The sequence below is a fragment of the Diachasma alloeum genome, unplaced genomic scaffold, assembly GCF_001412515.2.
Source record: "Diachasma alloeum isolate Michigan unplaced genomic scaffold, Dall2.0 Dall_scaffold_00363, whole genome shotgun sequence".
Lineage (NCBI taxonomy): Eukaryota > Metazoa > Arthropoda > Insecta > Hymenoptera > Braconidae > Diachasma > Diachasma alloeum.
In genome coordinates, this window is record NW_021680502.1 from 37,564 (window position 1) to 60,507 (window position 22,944).

A 22,944-nucleotide genomic window follows, 5' to 3' on the forward strand; every position below is an offset into this window, starting at 1 on the left:
GACTGATAGGGCCAATTCTCTACTCATGAGTACTTTTAGAGAGTAGATAGCTGAGGGGAGAATTATTCTGGGCTTCGTGGATTTAGACCCTTAAGTAATCTGACCTTCTAATCTTTAGAACCTCAGACCTCATGCCTCTTTGAACGCCCAGACCCGTAATTTTTTGTGAACACTGAATGTTATGGCCCTAAAACCTTCCAACCCCTACAGATTATGAATCATATATGATATTAAATAAAAACAAAATCTCTTCCGAAGGCATCGTTTTTTCCGATTTCTCTTGATCCATAATTCACCAATGATAAATACAGATATGAATAACAACATAAAAAAATTGATTAGCAAATATGTTTATTACACCCGGGATTAATAAATGTATGGTCGAACAAAACATTAATTATTACGAAGGGATCAAGGAAAACAGAACGGAGCTGCTTGAGTTTAAATGTAATTATCCTTCGTAAAACTTGGGGATTTCATCACCCAGAATCAGTCGACGTTCCACACCGTTCTTTGTAATAATTCCAATGCGGATCACCCCTCCACTGCTTCCATCGCGACTCATAGCCAATGCCAAACCTGAAAGAAAATTTTGCTCAAATCATAAGTTGAAATAATTATTGTATTATCGATAAAATGAAGGAAACACAGATTCAGAAATTGTCGAGACCGTTTTTAGAAATACGGAAACTTTCAGGGTTTGGGCCAAATTTGCCAACTTTCAAACGTCAGAATGCATATTATCAAACAAGAAATTTTTTAGGCTGTGATTATTCAATTTTTAAATGACTGGAATTCATCAATGCTCGGTTGAGACACTGATCTACATAGTTTTTGTCATACTTATTTGACTAACAGATAGATCGATTGACCCAATCGATGAGCTGATAAAAAATATATTTTTGCGAGTGGAAATATATATTATAATATATATTAAGTTGTTGTATATGAATTCACAACTATCGATTTCCACGGATTTAAATATTCCATACACAATAGCATTGTAGATGAACAAAAAGTCCTATGGTTGAGAAAGATTGGAAAACATTATTTTTCAATATGACATTTTACAGACATCATGAATTATCAGACGAGACATTTTGCCTTCTATTACACTGCCATCAGCCTTACTTGTTCTAATGATTAATTGGTAGAATCCAAATTTGTATCCACATCTTTTTTATCTGAATGAAGAATTTAATCTATTAACTCAGTCTCCGATACTATCATAGCCATAACAATATTTATTCAGAAGGAGAAACCAACGATAACTGTATTTACCAAATGTGTATTACGCCTGAATATCATCTTTCATACAGATGTTTGTTCTAATGGGTTGATATACTACGATTAATCTTCTGTTAGAATATCAATTTTCTCAATAATATGAGTATACGAATCATGGAATGCCTGAGCTTATGAATTTTTCAAAAATATAAATATGCAATACGGGTCGATTTTTCATTTTTCGCCATAAAGTTGAAGTGAGAGAACAAAATAACGAGGATTTTTGAGAATTCATGTTATCATTTTTCTTTTAGGCATATGTATGTCTACATATTCTATATGCCCTGACATTCGAACTGCTCAATGGCAGACAGTTGCTTATTTCGACAGAAATATGTGGTCGAATTCGATTATGAAAGACTTGTCATACGCTCTATAATATCTTTGACCGCTATGGAAATCTTTCATATTTTTATTTCATTCGAAAAAGGAAGCATCCGAATAATTCTGGTGGATTTTGTGTGCCACCGCAAAGAAGATGGTGCGATCGCGGATACGCCCGAATGCAGATTTGCTAAAGTACACGTCAAAATCCCAGCGGATCGAAGTCCCGCAGTAAGTAGAGGCAATTCAGGTTGCTGATAAGGTATGATAGAGGAAAGTAATACCAAGCATTGTTCTCCAGCCTGTTCCGCAAAAGTATTTCGGAACTAGGTTGTAAGAGGGCAGTATGTTTGAAGTATCCCTTCTCCACTAGACTTGGATTATCTCCCCTCACTCCGGCATTTCTCAAGGGAATAGAAATTGATGAAATAATTTTTTCAATATTCACTATGTTTCAAAATAATTCGCTTTCCTATATAATTATTCAATTTGCAGAAATATAAAACAAGGCAGTGGCGATTCACACTCCTGCGTGAATCCTTCTGGTACACTCCGTACACTCCGTGGGGTTTTCTAAGTGATTCATGCAGGCACGGAGTAGTTCATCGGGTATTGCATGTAGATAGTGCAGTGGGTGAGACCCGCAGGGAACCAGGTAATGTAGCTTGAGTGAATCACGCAAGAGTGAGTGGAGTGGTTCACACAGAATATTTGCCCTTCGGGATGATTCATGCATGAGTGAGTAGAGTGATTTATATAGCATTTGCATAGATGTGAGTGAGTCACGCAGAATATTTCTGGAGTGCTTCACGTAGAACATTTTTTGCTAGGACTAATTCACGCAAGAGTGACTGGAGTGGTTCACTCAGTAATTGCATAGATGCGAGTGATTCACGCAGAATATTTTCTGTTAGGAGCGATTCACGCAAGAGTGAGTGGAGTGGTTCACGCAGATTTTTTGTTCAGTGATTCACGCACGAGTGAGTGGAGTGATTCACGCAGAATATTTTCTAAATGGAGTGATTCACGCAACACCTGCAGCATTTGCACAAATGGATGCAACGGAACGGAAGAGTCCAGGACCCAATCAGATAGTCCTGTGAGGGGGGAGGTGGGAGAATAAAGTAAAGTTAGTCACACAGATAATCCCAGGCAGAATATTTTCTGTTCGGAGTGATTCACGCAAGAATGAGTGGAGTGGTTCACACAGAATATTTTCTTTTAGGAGTGATTCACGCAAGAGTGAGTGGAGAGGTTCACGCAGAATATTTTCCCTTCGGACAGATTCACGTAAGAGTAAGTGGAGTGGTTCACGCAGAATATGAGAACCCCTCCACTCACTGTTGCGTGAATCGTTCCGAACAGAAAATATTCTGCGTGAATCACTCGCATCTATACAAGTGCTGCATGAACCACGCCAGTCACCCTTGCGTAAATCACTAGGGTCATCTGTGTGCCTAGCTTTATTTCATCCCCCTCCTCCGCTAACAGGATTTTCTGAATGGAGCCTGAACTCGTACGTTCCGTTGCATCCATTTGAGCTAATGCTGCGGGTAGTGCGCGAATCGCTCCTAACAAAATATTCTGCGTGAATCACTCGCATCTATGTAAGTGCTGAGTGAACCACTCCAGTCATTCTTACGTGAATTACTCCTAGCAAAAAATATTCTACGTGAAGCACTCCAGAAATATTCTGCGTGACTCACTCACATCTATGCAAATGCTGCATAAATCACTCTACTCACTCATGCATGAATCACTCTGAAGAGCAAATATTCTGCGTGAATCACTCCACTCGCTCTTGCGTGAATCACTCCGAACAGAAAATATTCTGCGTGAACCACTCCGCTCACTCTTGCATGAATCACTCAAACTCCATTACCTGGTTCCATTCGGATCTCACTCATTCCACTATCTACATTTAATGCCCAATGAACTACTCCATATCTGCGTGAATCACCCAGAAAAACCCACGGAGTGTACGGAGTGTACCGGAGGGATTCACACAGGAGTGTGAATAGCCACTGCCATAAAACAATGTCTATTACCGATAAAATATTACTTTACAAAAGCTAACAGCCCGTTGTGTCGTCAGAACAACGTTACGGGTCGATTTTTCATTTTTCGCCATAAAGTTAAAGTGAGAGAACAAAATAACGAGGATTTTTGATAATTCATGTTATCATTTTTCTTTTAGTCATTTTCGAACTAGTTGAATTAAAACAAGTACTTTCGAGCCAAAAATGTTCCTGCACGTGGAGCGTCATTGATTGAACTACAGGCTCTCTGCTAGGCCGGAAATTTCCTATTTTATGGAAATAGGGACAGGGTATTGAGTTTGGCGTTAATGCGCATGCGGGGCTCTGGTAGTGCGGAGTGGGGCGTGGTCATTTTACCATCAGGATTGAGAAATTTCTTTCATATTTTACTATTTCAATACTGTACGAAATTTAAAAGAAAATAGATATTCTTTCATTGATGTACAATATCTCATTGATGTACAATATGTGTTTGGAGATGAAAAGCAAATATGACGATTGGAGATTGCTCAAATCTATTATATTTCAATAGATTCTTTTGGAAAATGTAAAGAGCATAATGTATCATATTGCTTCGGTATGAAATTTACCAGACCCATATTCTAGACCAACGTTAGTTTTAATTTTTCTTTTTTTGAAAACCTTGGTGAGAGAAAAAATAACAATAAACGTGAATTTAAAGTGTTACATTAAAAAAAATTAATGTGCTACGCATTTTATCGGTTGAAGCTCCGTTAAGGTTGACTTCCTAACGATCTGATTGTTATACCTATAATATGACAATATACACTTACTCCTGAAATGATAAATCTTTGCACTCTCCTTTTCTTTTTCGGTAAAAGACAAATTGCATCATTGTTTGCGGGTTCCTTCGTCTCAGAAAACAAATAATAAAATAAATCAAGGCTAATTCATACATGCTCCAAAAATTACTTGGTGGTTATGGAGGAACGGTAAAATTACCATCCCCACAATTTCACAAGAACGTTGATGCACGCGCATTGAGGTCTCGATAAGTACCCTGTCCGGTACTAGGGGCGCTGGGTGAGCTTTCAATTCAACTGAACTCCAACGTGCTGGACCCATAAGGACAGATCATCCAGTTAGTATAGAGATCAGAGTTCCGTTCCGACTTCGGTGGTGAGCGGTGCTCTGAGTTTGAATCGACGACAATATAAGTTATTAAAGATAGCAATATTGTTAAGAGTTTGTGCAACGAAGTGAATGGATAATAGTTTTTGTGAGAACAATAAATAACTGTTCGAATGGCCAAAAGAAAGAGTGGTAGTATACCCCAAGAGAACACTGAAGAAATTCCAAATAAGAAAAACTGTAATATGCAAGGTGAAATTAACTCGGTAGAAACGTTTAAATACACTGCGGAATCTTATCCTCCATACGTTGTTTACATATGGGACGCCTCGACCGCTACATCATCACAACACAACCTCGGTAATCTCCATCTACAAAAGGTGGGATTAAAATTCCGTGCTTATATGAATAAACTTCTTCTCATTAAAAAAGTTGATAAGGAGAAAATTGCTCTCACGTTTAAAACCTGGGTAGAAGCTAACGAATTAGTTGAGGGAATTAAAAGTGTAAACCCTAATTGGGTGGCGGGAATTCCCATTTTCAAAGTTATCAAAACTGGAGTAGTTTTGGGAATAGACCCTGATCTGACTGATGAACAAGTTGTAGGACTCCAAACCTCCAAACAAACAATAGGTGCAGATTCGATTACGCCTGCTAGTGTTGTGAGGATTAAAAAGACGTCCGACAAGGATCCCCATGGCGAAAGTGCGATTGTCAACACCTCGGCAGCAAAAGTGTATTTTCGGGATGTTGATCTACCAAAAGCTGCTACCATGTGGTTTACTAGATAGATAGATTTATTGCATATACGAATACATAGATTCAAAAATGCAGAGGTTCTGCTACAATTCAAATGAAAATAAGAGACATGTAGTTGAAGTAAATCGATATAAAGATAGGTAATTTTTATATAAAGCAAAGCCATCAAAATTATTGTTGAGAATTTTTGTAAACTGAAGATAAGTAATTTTTATATAAAGCAATGTAAAGCAAAATCATCAAAATTACTGTTAAGAATTTTCGTAAACTGATGTGCGGTAACTAAAAAGCAAGAAGACGAAGATATCTTTAAGGCACCATAAATCACTGGAGTCTAAGAGGGCCACTAGGTTATCTTCCGGGGAGCACCCAGACTGGAACCATTATAGATGTAGTGCTCACGTAGGTGGGTATAGGCAGTACAACGAAGAAATAGGTGGTCTAGTATTTCGAGTTCACCCCTCCTGCACCTGGGACAGATTTCTGAGAGATCAAATCTGTGAAGCTCCTTCTTTAGTATGAGTCTGGTAGCAAACACTGAGGCCGGCCTGATCTGCATCTTGGCTCTAACCAGGTGGATAGGGCAACGCTCAGGATAGTGACTGACGAAACTGTCTTCTGGGTATCTTGGCAAAATGAATACCCGGACCGTGGATTCCTGATATCTACGTAAATCCGCTTCCCTGAGAGAACATGAGAGGTCATTCAGAATCTGCGGCAGAGACAGCTCCCAGCCAGCCCAGTCAGCAGAGCTTCATAGGTCCTTGCCTATGTGTCCCCTGGATACCATGTCAAGTTATGATAGAATCTTTTCAAGAAGGTCAGTTGATCTGTTTCAAAGTCCATGGTGTGACGGAGGCTGTATAGGTGAGCACTGTACAGGAGAACTGAGGAGGCAAGACTGTTGTAAAGACTCCAGGTACTGGACCAGGAGTCCGCTTTTGCTGAGGTGAGGATGGACATGACAGGGCCCGCTGCGGCCTTAGCCTTTCTGCACGCTTCCCTGGTGTCGAGAAAACCGACACCAGAGCTGGAGAAGCTTACACCAAGATAGGTGTAGTTTTCCATCACATCTACCTTCTGGTCATTAAGATGGAGATTGGTTACTGACTGGGGTATGGGGTCCACCCTTCCTGAAGACCACAATCTTAGTTTTTTGTACATTAATTGTAGGACCCTTGAAGTTGCAGTATTCCTGGCGAATGCCAAGCTTCCTCTTCAGATCCACTGACGTGTCGGCCAGTATGACAAGATCATCAGCATATAAGAGAAGAACGAGGTCGACTGTGGCATCTAGATCAATCCCCTTGACCCCTTTGCTTCTGAAGAAGCCTACAATGTCTGCCAGATAGAGGATGAGGGGGAACAAGAGAGGGCTGAGAATTTCCCCCTGGAGTACACCCTCGCTGACATCAGCTCGATCGGAGAGGCCAGAATTAGTTCTCACTTGGATACAGGCTTGATTATAGAACTTCTTGAGGATGCGCAGGATCTTTGGGCTCATACCCAGGCTGTATAAGTCCGTCCAAAGCTTTTCATGCGGTACGGAATCGAACGCTATCTTGAAGTCTATAAATATCGCATATAGTTTTCCACCTTTGAGACGAAGCTTCAAGTGTACAGCGGACTGGAGGATAAATATATTATCTGTAATACCTCTCCCCTTGACAAAACCAGCTTGCTCCTCTGGAGTGAGATTCTTGGTTGTGGCCCAGCTGTAAAGTCTATCTTTCAGGATCTGAGTGAATATCTTGGCCCTAGAGCTGATGAGGGCAATATCCCTGTAATTAAAGGGGTCCGTGTGTGGGCCCTTTTTGTGAATCATAAAGAGGATGGATTGAGCCCAGGCACTGGGAAAGTCTTCCACTGTCAAGATCTTATTGAACAATCCCAGCAGGTAAAGCAACCATGGTCTGGGGAGTGCCTTGTAGAATTCGTTGGTTACCTGGTCGATACCTGGAGCCTTCCCCAGCTTGGAGCGTGTGATGGCTGATGTGAGCCATCATTATCAGCCATGTGGTTTACTAAAGTGTCTATCAAACCGTACGTCCCACCAGTACGTCAGTGTTATCACTGTTTCACGATGGGGCATGTCAAATCCAAGTGTCACTACGACAAGGAGATTAACTGTTATAAATGCGGCGACAGCCACGATCCCAATCAATGTTCAAACCCGAAGAAATGTATAAATTGTGAGGGTCCACATGATTTTCTCTTTAATAAATGCGTCTCAAGAATTCACGAGGCGGAGGTAAATAGATTAAGGGTATATCGAAACATTTCATACAAAGAAGCTCGGGAATTAGTGGGGAATATGAAACAAGATGTCGAACTTCGTACTTCGTTGGAGAACCATTCCAGCAGACTATCACAATCGAGTCAGAGTGACAGTGAGGAGGGAAATCGTACGCTGATAGGGGATGAAGAAGTAGTACTGGGGGATGATGTTGTATTCACGAGTCAACAAGTGGTGGAATTAGTACAAAGTACAGCTGACCAAAAAGCCTCTCCGAACACTAATAACTTCGTCCAAAATTTAAAAATTCATTTAAAGGATAAGGATTTGATTGAGCAAATGGTCAAAGACTGAATGTTCTTACCAATCGCAACAAAATGGACAATAATAAGAAAATATTAAAAATTTACCAGTGAAATTCACGTAACATTTTATCAAAATTAGGCGAGTTTCAAAATTTTCTCAATATTCATGATCCCCATATAATTTGTTTACAAAAAACACATCTAAATCATAGGGTCCAGAATGTCCCACTGAAAGGATATCGCGTGACAAGAGAAAATAGAATCGATACTACGTTTGGAGGTGTTTTGTTAGCAATTAAAGAGGACATAGAATATACAATAATAGAAAATCCGATTATTGCCGGGAAGCTCGAATACTTAGCAATCAAAGTCGAACAAGAATCTCAAGCACTTCTAATCGTACATATTTATCGAGCCCCGTGTAAATATATGAATGATGGAGTACATTTTTCAACTCAATTATTTTTCTAGATAGTCCATAGTAATCATTTTGAAAGTGATCATTTTCCTATTTTTATAACTTGGTCGAAATACTGCCCTGTTCACCGAATTTCGATCAGGAGTAAATATAATATAAATCATCTAGACATTAAAAAATATAATAATGAAATAAAAAAAGCAGTGGAAAAGTTTAACTTGAATCTCCCTCTGGAGTCATACAATGAACTTATTAACACCATACAGTAGAAACTAATTGAATGTGGCGGTAAGAAAGTGAACGGAATATCTCGAACTACTCCTCCTCCAACAATCTGGTAGAACAATTACTGTTCGGAATTAATCGACGAAAGAAGAGAGGCAGAACACGAGTTTCTAAGTAATCCTCCCAGTGATTCTCTCGATTATTACTTCTTTCTAAGGAAAAAAACAAAACGAGAATTGAGGAAAATAAAGCGTCGTAGTTTTAGAGCATTTTGTACTTCGTTAACGCCGGATAAGAATATTCAGGAAATCTGGAATATCATTAAATCTTTTAAATCTAGGTACAACACGCCTCAACAAAATAGTTCTCAGGACCCAGAGGTCAAAAAAGCCATGGAAAAGTTAGACAGATATCCGTACGAAGAAAGACTAGAATAGAATAATTATCATTCAGATAATCATGAATTAATTAACGCAATTAGTGAGGGAGAAGTGAATTATACCATCAAAACCTCTAAGAAAAAGTCTGCTTCTGGGTCTGACGGAATAAATTACGAGATAATTAAAAAATTACCGGTTGAAATTGTTAGCACGATCACTAAAATTTTCAATGAAATTTTCTCAAAAGGCATTATTCCGGAGTCATAGACAAAATATGTGATCAGTCTAATACCCAAACCAGGATCTACTGGCTATAGACCAATTGCTATGTCAAACTGTTTCTTAAAGATTATGGGAAAAATCATAAACAACAGATTAACGTGGTGGTGTGAAAAAAATCACATCCTACCTCAAAATTTCTTCGGCTTTAGAAAAAACCGATCGTGCAACGATAATATCGCGATTCTAGTCACAGATATTGAATCAGGATTTTTCAGGAAAAAATATGTTTCAGCAGTATTTCTGGACATCGAGGGGGCTTACGACAACGTAGTCCCCTCGATCCTCATACAGGATCTAGTCGAATTAGACGTACTATATGAGATTGTACGTTTTAGTGAAAATATTATCCAATATAGGGAGTTGTTCATAGAATTCAAAGGTTCTTTAGTTGAAAGAATAGAAACGGGAAGAGGATTACCTCAGGGACGTATCTTAAGCCCCTTACTTTTCAACATTTATTATCTGAAAAAAATTAATAACTACATTGGTACGAATAGTAAATATTTATCTTTTGCGGACGATAAAGTTGTATACAATTTGAATGATACTTACGAAAGTGCAATATTAGAATCAGAAAATTCAATAGATAAGTTGAACGATTGGTTAAAATCAAGAGGCCTCAGCTTATCAAAAACTAAGACAAAATCGATGTTATTCACCATGAGAGAAAAATCTATTATGGATGTAAACAGAGTAATTAGGATAGACAATAGCACAATTGAAGAGGTGAAAGAGATTCGATTCTTGGGAGTCAGGTTAAATAATAAACTTAATTGGGACCGACATATCAGACATATTAGGGAAAAAGCTAAGAAATATGTATCAATTCTAAAAGCCATAGGTGGATTAAATGTGGGGTACACCCTAATACGCTCCTCACTATTTACAAGGGTGTCATCAGAGCCACTCTAGACTGGGGGTCAATGTATTACCACGACGGTCCGGATCTACTCAGGATAGACAGGATCCAATACGCGGCCTTGAGGAGCTGTTTAGGATGAATTATTACGACCCCGATAAACGTTCTTCTTCATCTAGCCAGTGAACCTCCTCTTTCTCATCGACGTCAATTCCTCACGAAAAAATATCTAGCAAGGACAGCGGCCAACGAGAAAAATCTCGTAATACCAAACCTGAAATGAATGAAATATACATACGAAAGAGCACCTCATCGGGGAAGTTCATACCTCCACAACATATATCGAGTTTGGAATTCAATCCACGACGAGTTGACCGACATAATAACATCAGCTACACCATGTTGTTTTTGGTATTCTTATAACATTAATTTTCAAAAGGCTAAAGCCAACCTTGTCGATGGTTACGAAATAAAACATTCCGACGATGTGGGGAAGAATTTTGAGGAATTAATAAGAAACAATTACGCAAACAAAGAGCTCATCTTCACTGACGGATCCAAGAAGGATGGACGTACAGGGGCGGCAGTCTGGTGCCCTGAATTAGACTTCATTAAGAAAATTCGTCTACATGAAAGAAATACCATTTTTTTCGCAGAGCTGACAGCGATCAAAGAGGCTATATTATTTATTTTGGAATCAGGAATATCTGACGGTCTTATTGTATCAGATTCGAAGTCCTCCATCATCGCTCTTCATAGAGGGCCGACTAATAAATATGATAAATTAATTTTTGACGTCAAACAATTACTTAGAGAATTAAAGGAAGAAAACATCGACATTGAATTCTTGTGGATACCTTCACATAACGTACTGAGTTGGATGAACAATTTAAAAGAAAATTATTCAATATTGCTTTCAGCACTGTAAAGACGCGTGGTAAACGCAAAGGCAAAAAATACTTTGAATTTCAATCAGTTATGAACAAGAAAAGTTGGTTCGAGAAAACGAATTTAAATAGAGCTCAAATCTCTTTAATCAATCGAATTCGGAGTGGCCATTCTTTAGTTAAAAAACACTTATACGATAAAAACATTATTGCGAGCCCCCTATGTGAATGCGGAGAAAGTGCAATGGACATTAATCATGTAGTTTGGGATTGTAATAGAATTCCGATGCCAGACCGAGTTGAATTCTACTCAATTATCACAAAACAAGGCGTTCAAATGGACAGTGATATGCAGGAGATTTTTTTGAACGAACCCTGAAGTGTAATTCTTACTTTTGTGAAATTTTTGCATGCTCAAGAACATTAAAATCTAAGGGGGTTATATATATATAACCCCTTATATGAGGTGAATTTGAAAGTGAATTTCTGTGGTTCCCGGTAGCTTAGTCGGTAAGAGTGCCCGGCGCGTATCTGGGAGACCCGGGTTCGATTCCCGGCTGGGTGAAGCGGAAATTTTTTCTCTCTAAATTCTAATTCTCTTAGAATTTTTTTTTTTATTAAAAATAAAAATATATATTTAAAAAAACATATAATAAGAACATTAACAATGAAACGAATCAGAATTAAATAAACCGAGTAAAATGATCGGATATCTGAGAAACTTGAAACGCGTTTCCTCAGATGATTCGACTGTTTTGATAATGAAAAAAGTGAGGATCTTATAATGTTCATGTTTGATATGGAGTGATTTCCGGGAAAAAAGGGGAGTGTCGGAGTTCAAATCTCGCGCGAGTAGCAAAGAACGACATCTATAGTGGACCAGTGACATAAAAGGGTTATAAGAATAAGGTACATACTTCTACCACCAGGGAGTCTAACCATAAGAAAAAGAAGAAGAAGAAGTATAGAGATCAGTGTCGTGTCTCCTAGTCTGGATATCGCGGCGACGATAGGCCATTCCGTTACCCTATCCCTGGTCAATCAACCTGACAGGATCACGGAGGTATCAGTCATTTCACCTGGCTACATTGGTCCCTAGTCTACCCCGACACAGCCTTTAGAATCGCCCAGTTGTAACCCCTGTATGTCGGGCCACTTTCACCTAAACACAGCTGGGCGAATTGTAAAATAGCGAATATTTAGTAACGTGCTCTAGACTTCCAGGGGTCGCGGTTCCACCCAAAACCGTAATGCCTTCAGCCTTTCATCGGTCTGTGGCTCTTCTCATCTAGCCGCAGCTCTTTCAGCCGCCTCTAGATGTCTCTGCTTGTCTCTATTGTAATAATTTCAAGAGTGGAAATCTCTACTTGAGGGGATTTCAACCAGTAACGAGAAAATCTCGTTACAAGATTTTTTTTAGAAGTTTCGAGTTATTAACCTGGATTTATGATTATTTGAAATTACTTCGAGTCGCCTTTTTTTGACTTTTTGTAATTTAGAGAATTCAGGATTTTGTAATATTAGGTGTGTGACTTAATTTTTCCAGATTTTTTTTTTCGAGCTTAAAATTATATTTAAAATAGAAATATATTCCCGGTCTTCTCTGGTTTTGAAAGGATCAGACAAAAGGTATCAGAACATGACAAGTCTATGTAAGTTACATAACCATTCAGAATAGCAGAGTTTACGATGGCAACTGATAAATAGCACATTCGGCACTGCATTTTATACGAATTCCAAGGAAAAAATGCCTCTGAAGCACGGGAATCAATGTGTAGTGTTCTTGGTGCCGACGTTGTTTCTTATGAAACGTGTAATTATTGGTACAAACGTTTTAGAAGTGATGATTTCGATCTGAGTGACCAGCCGCGTCCCGGACAGCCTCAAAAGTTTACAGATGCGGAATTGCAAGCTTTACTGGATGAAGAATCAACGCAAATGCAACAAGAGCTTGCAGCTCAGTTAGGAGTCACCCGAACAGCTATTTCTGAGCGTTTGCGTCAAATGGGAAAAATCCAAAAACGTGGGAGGTGGGTCCTACATGTGTTGACCGAACACAACTTAGGTCAACGTATTAACACGTGCCTTTCACTGCTTGCCCGGCATCAAAAAAAGGACTTCTTGTGGAGAATTGTGACGGGTGATGAAAAGTATATTTTTTACGAGAATCCCAAACGTAAAAAGTCGCGGGTAGATCCCGGACAATCCAGTACATCGACGCCGAAACAGAACATCCACTTAAAGAAGATTCTCCTGTGTATCTGGTGGGACATGGAGGGTGTGCTTTATTACGAGCTCCTGGAAACAGGTCAGACGGTGACTGCGGAACGCTACAGCTAACAACTGAACAAACTGAGCCAAGAACTTGATCGGAAAAGGCCATTTACTGGGCAAGGAAGCAGGCAAGTCATACTGCTGCATGACAATGCTCGACTGCACGTTGCTCGCGCGACTCAGAAGACCCTCTTGAACTTGGGATGGGAAATTCTCCCGCACGCGGCATATTCACCAGACATGGCCCTATCCGACTTTTACTTGTTCCGGTCCATGCAGCACGCCTTAGTGGATAAACAGTTTAAAACGCTGGACGATGTGCATAAATTCGTCGATGACTTTATCGCCTCGAAGCCTGCAAGTTTCTTTCGCGACGGCATTCGAATGTTACCTGAAAGAGGGCGCAAGGTCATAGAAAACGATGGACAATATTTCCAAAATTAAGTTCGTTGTTCTCTATTTTTCCATGATAAATAAATTTACTGAAAAATCTGTAAAAATTAAGTCACACACCTAATAATTTGGGAATAGCGGAACACGTCAGTACAAATAAGTTTTATCATTTGAATATCAACCTATACTTTGTCCCAAATAGAGTTTAAGATATTGGTTTTCGGTTCATCTTCAGACAATTGGTTTTTGACTTATTGATTTTCTCGTCCACGAATCCACCCCCTCTCCACGACCCGCACACCGAGTAAATCCCATACCCTCGTAATCCACATTTCTGCGTATGGTTTTCGTTACGTTTTTAGTCGTTATTTGATTTTTGGGGGCAATTAGTATTTAGTTTCGAAAAAAGACGGTTCCGTTCGCGGCTCGTCGATTCCGCGTTGCTAAAAATCGGCTGGCGCCCTAAGTATTCGAAGCAAGGATTGAATGAACTGCTGATTGTTCCCGGAGTCTAGTACTGTTGTTTTGATTTTTGACATTTCAGATGTGTCGGATTACGAGAACGAAGGTAATGATTTGACCATTTTTGGATAATCAAAAATTTTTAGGTTAGGGTTTATTGGGCATCTGTTGAGGCCAAAGAAAAATCATTGCACAATAAGTATTAATGTAACATTATCCGGGAATTGACATTTGTTAAGAAACCCTCGATAGTTTCCACACTGCATCCATAGAGGTATAATATCTAGAGTGATCGTATGACTACGGCGCTGTCGGAAATGCGGAGAGAGATAGGCTGTTTAGGACAGACAATCTCCCTCTGCCTGTCGATTTGCGGTGGGGGGGTTACGGAAGGCAATGTCTGCAAAGAAATGAAAATAAATGTGATATTTCCCGGGTAGAAATATAGGCAGTAGTATGTCTCCGTAACTCCGGCGAAGACCACTTCTTCATATACAGTGTAAATTTGAATTCGGATTTGGCCTTTGAAATTGAGAAAGGCCTTTTGTTATTTGAATAAATAAATAAATATTCGACAATAATGAACGAATAAGTAGTTAACAACAAATGAAGGCAATGGTCTACACCTGGCGCGGCCTGGGTCAAGGGCTGCAAGGGCTCAAGAAAATTCTCCTTTTAATTATTAAATCGACAAAGTAACTTAGATGAAGGGTGCCAGTTAGTTTAACGTTAACTAACAACGATTCACATCGACTCGACTCAGGGTGTGGAGGTTGGAAGACTCAAAATGTTGTCAGAGAGAGAAAGAATATGACAAAGACAGGCAAGAATATTATAAACTAGCGCCACCGCGGCCGCGACACTAATTCTGAACTTCTGTGCTCATTGAATGATGTTCTAACTATAATTATAATCAAAATACTATTCAGAGGGTGAAACAATAATTCTTAAAGTTCTCACAACCCAGAATTGTTTTGTGTTAGCCACCCCTTTCATTCTATTTTACACCATTTCAAAAGCATTGAATTATTTTTACTGGAAAAATAATATGACCGATTCTGATGCTCCTTCGCTAATTTGGAGTATTTTCTTCTCATTCACAATCTTTTACACAATTTTATTCAACGATGCCATGAACTTGAAACTGATGAAACACGTGAAATTTTTTCAAATTCTCTATGAAATCCTGAAATTCTTGTGAATTTTGCTTGGAAAACGTGGAAATTTTGGTGAAATTATGTTCTCAAATTTTTCAAATTGTTCTTCTTTCCCATTTGAATCAGCTGGGGTTACGTGACTCCTTCACATCAGTTTTATTTGGTAGATTCCGCCTTTTCCTATCAATTGTCCTCCCATGGTTTATTCAAAAACTCTAATATTTGAGAGATACTGAAAATTTGTTCGAATTTTCGAAAAACTCGTGGATTTTTATGTTTTTGTTCAGAAAATCTCATAATTGTTTTAAATTCTCTGGAAGCTCGAATCATTTTACATTCGGAAAAAACCGACAATTTTCTGATTTTTGTGGGAACTTGTAAAGTTCCTGAAGGTTCCTATAATTCATCCCCTATCCATTCTATTTGAAGTGGATTTTGTAAAGTTGAAATCCATCGTCACGAATTTCCTAAAATCTCAATCTTCCTGGTCTTAAGTTAAGACTCTTAACCGTTTTGGCTTTACAATGTTATCTCTGTCAAACTGGAAGGCTCCTTTTTCATATTCGCTAGCGCCGCCATGGCCGCGACGCTGATGCCCTTTCTTTATATTTTTTAAATATTTTTTTCATTGTTTCTTTCAAAAATGAATGATTCATCATCGTCTTATCATACTGAGTGTTAAGATTCATGAAAAAAATGCTTATCGGTTGATCGCCTGTTCAATGTCAATATTTTGATAAGTGATTTATTAATTCTGAATTTCTGTGCTCCTAGAATGAGGTTCTAACTATAATTATAATCAAAATTCGATTCAGAGTACAAAACAATAATCATTGAATTTCTCAAAACTCAGAATTTTTTAGTCTTCGCCGCCGCCTTGACTCTCACACCTTTACAACAGCATTCAATTATTTTCCTGGAAAAATTATAAGCTTGATTCTGATGCTCTTTGGCTAATTCGGAGTATTTCTCGTCATTCACGATTTCTCCTATATTTCTATTAGGTATTATAGGAGTTAAAACTTGAATCAAGAATCATCTGAAATTTTTTCGAATTCTCCATAAAATTCCGAAATTTTTGTGAATTCTTTTTTCAATGTTTGTGAAATTGTTGAGAAAATTCGATAAATTTCTCGAATTTTTCAAATTATGTTCGAGCTTGTAACTCTTTCACATCGGTTTTATTTGGAAAATTCAACCTTTTTCCTATTAATTGTTCTCCTATTGTCTATTCAAAATTCTCTGATATTTAAGAGCTACCCTCATAATTATTTTGAATTCTCCGGAAAACTGTCATATCATCTTACATCCGGAAAAAACTGGCTATTCTCTGAATATCTTCTCATGTTTCCAGCACAAAATTGAAAATAAAAAGTTGAAACGATAGTGTGACTCCTGCATCATCCTTTTTCGTTAATCTAAAATTCATCTTAATAATTCACAGGATATGACACAAATATCGTTATTCTTGTTCTCTACAATGTTTAAATTTGGATACGTATTTTTTTTTCAAAGTAAAAAAATTGATCATGGTTTTCATTGTCGCATTCAAATTCTATAATCGTATAATTCTAGCTACTGATTCTAATCAACTTTCGAGAAAAACTTACTAAACGCAACATTCAGAAAATTGAATAATTCTTTTTTCGATTTGGACAATTATAATTGCTTCAGTATCCGAAACTATCGGGTAATTAGGTACAGAATATTCATATGTTGAATGGGAATTTAAGTAATTTGAAAGTTTTCATCGTCATGCTGTTAAAAAATGTGGAGTTTGCAGTAAATTTTCAGTGAAATGTTACACTTCATGACTTTTCCCTCTCAAACTTCTAAAATTTACTATTAAACTGTCCTTAAAATTTTAACTCTTTTTTTCAACAATATAACTGCTATTTACTTATAATTATGAAAGAATATTGAAAAAAGCAAGTATTTATGGAATTTCGTTCGAAAGCCGCTAATTATCCATCCTTTATTTTCGAGCTTTTCCTATCCAATTCAACTGATAAATTAAATGATTGAAAATCTTTGAATGAAAAGTATTCCTAGACCTTCTTATTCCAGGGAGAAAAATCAATATTCTTTGATTTTATGGTATAAGTACTGATTGCGATTCACCAAGCGTATGAAAACAAAAATCGAATAAAAAAATTGCAATCATATTAATTATGTAAGTTATAAATTTGGTCTGAATCATTTAGAAAAATATGAGATTCATTTTACTTCCGAATGGAAACATTGTATTTGTCGAATCCAAAAATGCCAACATCTGTATCAGGATAACTACTTTTGGACTCAGGAGTTCGAATATGCAATTTTTAGACCATGTCCGGATGTATATATGCATGTATGTATGTGTGTAGATGGTTATATGTGACTGATCGTTTTTCGAGGATACCTGAAAAAATAATTGTTTAAATAAGTCTAATTATAATTTACAATATTCTTCTCAATGGCATCCTGACGAAGTTCGATTAGGGAATTGATTGCATCATTTTTTGTTGAAAAAACCATTTAGAAACCAATATTTTTGGTGCAATGTTGGCTGCCAACATTGAGGCAATGTCAATAAATTGAATACAATAAATCATTGAATTCAATTCAAATTCCATCGTTATAGAAGTTCACCTGTGGAAGCGCATTGCTAATTTATGAGCCAAAATATATTGACTATGTTGTGACGAAAGCAATCAATCACTTTTATTTTATTCCACTCTTGACATCAAATCAAGTTTATCTAATTATCAATCATTTCAACTATCTTTCAATTTTTAACAGTCATCATCAAAAAATAATTTCACATTCCGGTCATTATAAACTAATCCCATTTATAAACCAATCCTTTTTTAGACAGCGCTGTCGCGGCCGCATTGCTCAACCTCATGGAAGTTCATGCATCTTTTGGGCCTTTCGCCCGCCGCCATGATACTTCCAAATTCATGTTCTGCGCCATGACAATTTGCAATGCATGTTTTTCTTATTAAGAGGATTATCCAACGATGAATTATATACGATAGAAGAAAGTGCGGTGCAAAATGACCATTCAGAAGTGTATTGGTAATTTATTAGCAAAAATAGCCATACTATATTATGACGAAAAAAGTAATTAGTAGAGACGACCCCTTCACTCATCCCCTCGCGGGGTGGATTGACTAGGTCACCGAGAAGGTCCTTTGTAACGCAAAATCGCGAATCAAATTGATTAACCAGCGAATTAAAGAACACTTTCATCACTTCGAGGGGAAAAAATCGCGAATTAATTAATCAAACCGCGAATTAAACGGCGACCGCGCGAATTAATTAACCCTTTCGTCACTTCGAGGGGAAAAATCGTGAATTAATTAATCAAACCGCGACCTCCGAATTAATTAACCCTTTCATCACTTCGAGGGAAAAATCGTGAATTAATTAATCAAACCGCGAATTAAATCGCGACCCCGCGAATCAAACCACGACCCCGCGAATTAATCAAGCACCCACCCACCCACTTTCATCTGACCCCCCTACTGGGCCCCAACGACCAGGTCGACGCCAAAAACGTTGCCCTCGAATCGGCATTACATAACTACTAATTGCCCACACGTATTAGAGGAATTGGGAATCTGAACGAGCAAGGCAATCATCCAGTTCGAGGAGCCTTTCACCAAAGTACTCGGATTGTATTGGCATCAATCGTCCGATACATTTCGCTTTAAATCAAAGCAGTTTGAGTCTGCAACAGTCACCAAGAGAGTAATAGCATCAGAAATTGCTCAACTGTTTGAACTCAACGAAGTAGACACGTATCTATGGTCTGATTCAAGTGTAGCCCCAGCTTGAATCAAGAGTCCTCCATCGAGATGGAAGGATTTCGTCCAAAACTGAGTCATCAAGATCCAGGAATCCCTTCCAGACGCTACCTGGAGGCACATCAGCGGTAAGGAAAACCCAGCCGACTGTGCATCCAGAGGACTATCACCACAGGAGCTAGCAGAACATCAGCTATGGTGGTAAGGCCCTGAGTGGATAAATCAGAAACCTGAAAACTGGCCAGTATCACCAATTGCCTCTCCAGCCGAAGCATCAACAGAAGGAAGGCCAACCCCATCACATCAGACATCTATCAAGGTCAACGCCGTAGCAGAGCTCCTCAACAGATACTCAACACTAGCCAAAGTCCTCCAAGTAACAGCCATCTTGAACCGAGCCATCGACAGGTTCAGAAGGCAGCCAATCCCTCAAACACCGGTCCTAACGTCTAGAGAACTCAACGAAGCCAGACTGTTTTGGGTAAAAATTACGCAAAATCAATATTTTACATCTGTTCACAGGCTGCTTGAGAAAGACCATCAAATACCACGAAATCATCCACTAGCAAAGCTGACTCCAACTCTAGACAATGAGAGCATCATCAGGCTAGGGCTGCCTCAAGAATTCTCAACTAGACCCTGACGAGATTCACCCAATTATCCTGCCTCGNTAAAAATTACGCAAAATCAATATTTTACATCTGTTCACAGGCTGCTTGAGAAAGACCATCAAATACCACGAAATCATCCACTAGCAAAGCTGACTCCAACTCTAGACAATGAGAGCATCATCAGGCTAGGGCTGCCTCAAGAATTCTCAACTAGACCCTGACGAGATTCACCCAATTATCCTGCCTCGTCAGTCTCGTTTAACAACGTTGGTCATCCAGAAGCTCACCGAAGGACACTCCACGGAGGAACTCAACTCACCCTAGCCCACACACGCCAGAAGTATTGAATCATCGGCGGCAGATACACTGGGAGAGCATATATCTCACGCTGCCCTGTCTGCATCCGACATCGAGGACGACAGGCCCAGCAGCTAATGGGCCAACTGCCTGCAGTGAGAATATCACCTTCACGAGTATTTCTCCATACGGGGGTGGACTATGCCGGCCCATTCCCTACTCTCAAATGGCGACACACAAATGCCCAACCATCTAGCGTTCATATTGCAGTATTTGTGGGTTTCAGTACATTAGCAGTCCATTTAGAGCTCGTTTCCAGGCAGACAACAGACGCATTCATCGGAGCCTACAAGAGATTCACCGGAAGGAGAGGCATTCCCGAGGTTATGTAAAGTGACAACGCAACTACGTTCGTTGGCGCCTCAACAGTCCTCAACAAGCTGTACAACCAGCCATCTAGAAAGAATCAACAGATCCAGGCTGCTCTCGCCACCAACGGGACTCAATGGAGCTTTTCACCACCGAGAGCACCAATTCGCAATTTCGGTGGCAAATGGGAGGCAGCTGTCAAATCAACGAAATATCATCTCAAAAGAGTACTTGGGTCGACAACATTCACCTACGAGGAACCCAACAGCATCCTGATCCAGATAGAGGCCTGCCTCAATTCCAGGCCAATCACACCAATGTCAGATGGCCCAGAAGACCTCCAAGCACTCACCCCAGGTCATTTCCTAATCGGTGAGCCTCTACAGGTGATTCCAGAGCCATCAATCATCAATGAGAAACCCAGCAAGTTGCAGAGATTGAATCTGATCACCCAGAAAATACAACAATTCTGGTGCAGGTGGTCCAAAGAGTGTTTTCAAAGGTACCAATCTATCTACAAGTGGAATCAACGACGAGAGAACATCAAAGTTGGAGACATGGTCCTGATGGTCGAGGACTATCCACCAGCAAAATGGCCACTCGGTAGAGTAGTGGCAGTTCAACCAGGAGAAGATGGCCTCACAAGAGTTGCAACCATCAAAACATCACGGGCAGTAGTACCCCCAACATCGAGAGAATCACCAGTACCAGCATGACATTCATCAGACCTACCATCAAGCTCTGTCTCTTACCGACAGACCCTCCACCAGCAGAACATCCCCCAGAAGACGATCCCGAGCCAGTCAACGAGTAATTATGGCAGAGAAGCAGCAGCAGAGAAATTCAACGCACAGTTCATCATCCCTGATGATGAATGGCCCCCGGGATGTTTGAAATCCAGCTATTCAAACTAGTCAAACGGTCACCGGGCTCAACGAAAATCTCGAGAAACTTCGGAACCCTTCGGGGTCACGGTCAGCTAGGAAGAAAATCGCCGGAAAAGTCAGTAGTATCGTTCTAGACATCGAGAGAGTCACTCTAATCACAGTATTGTATCGCCATAACCGCTCAATCGAGTACATCACCGGAGTACATCAACGCGATATATTTGAGTCTAGCGCTTCGTGCAGCGTCTCTATTTCATTTAATTCAATTATCAATTAATTCCGAGTGTTGTGTCCGGAGACGTTGCTAAGCATCAGAGGCAACGGGAATTTTTGTTCGCAAATATTTATACCGAACTAACGAATGAAATTCTAACAAAGTGAAAAGTGCTAGACTCGTGTTCACTTTGTGTTTTATTTTTATTTAAGGACAACGCTAAATTTTGACTATTTTGCTTAGATTCTGAGAATTCATCAATTTGAAAGTTAATGGAATTTACTGAAGGGATTTTCAGGATAAAGGAATTTTGGTACAGAAAGAATTATTGCCAAAAACCATAAAACATCTGATTTTACCAAAGACCCAAATTTAATATATTACGGATGAGATTTTTAATTATACATCAAAATTACAGATTTTATTCCCGATAATAGTACTTCAACTTCAACTAATTTTTATGAGATTATTTATGGGAAAAATTATTGATTCAAAATATTCGATTCTGGAAAACTTCTGAGCTGATTTAAATTTTGATAATATAATCAAATTGGTGTGGATTTTTCGACTTACTACTTTGTTGACAACTCAACCCTTAAATCAGCTTGCCAAGCAGCTGCTGTAACACCTATAATTATCCGGGTTCTACGAATCTCTATAGTTTTCTTCTTCCACCATTTCAACTTGTAATAAAATGTTCTCTTTTAATTTAACTTTCGTTTCAATTTTTGAGTGCGTTCCACAAAATTCCACAAAGTACTAATCTCGATTTGAGGCTACACTTTGCCCAGTCAAATTTTCACTATATCACCTCTTTGCGTAAGGTCGCCGAAAAAGAAAAAAACCTATTTTTCTTATAGAGTGAAAACTGACAGACCGATTTCGCGGATTGAAGATAATTAATTGTTCTGGAGAGTGGAGAACGACAGATACGAGTGGAACGGAGTCTTCTTCCAAAATTTTTGGGGATAGTTCGGTCGTGATTTTTCGTAAATTTTGAAGAGTGGGGTTTGCATGAAAATTGCAACTCCATCAATTGCGCGGCAGGTCGGTGACCGCTGTTCTTTTGTTTTCCTTTTTATGGACTCTACTCGGCTATTTCGTTGTTACTAAGAGGCCATAAGGTTGCAATAATGCTGATTGTTCGTTTTGACATGGGTATTTTCGAAAAGAGATTGTGAGATGTCATGCATGTTTTTTACATTATTCGACGCGTATAGTTCATTGGACTCTTAACGAGGAAGAATTTAGATTTAAGTTCTTAGAAAATATTTATGAGAAGAAGGAGATGAAATTTTTTCTGGATATAACACATAGTTAATTATCAATTATTTTGAGTCAATCATCAAGTTCAATATCGAGAGAATCTCAAGTGCAGTGCATTTACAAATCATCA

The 22,944-nt window shown here is 38.9% G+C and overlaps 1 protein-coding gene across 1 annotated transcript in view; it reads right to left on the reverse strand.

The window, feature by feature from the left end:
• Positions 1–334: 334 nt before the first annotated feature.
• The window catches only part of LOC107041360 (proteasome subunit beta type-6), a 52,814-nt gene continuing 30,204 nt past the window's right edge, over positions 335–22,944 (reverse strand). The window contains exon 5 of the mRNA XM_015261874.2: positions 335–579. Within this exon, the coding sequence (XP_015117360.1) occupies positions 452–579 (128 nt within the window). The 3' untranslated portion in view covers positions 335–451. The remainder of the gene's footprint in view (positions 580–22,944) is intronic.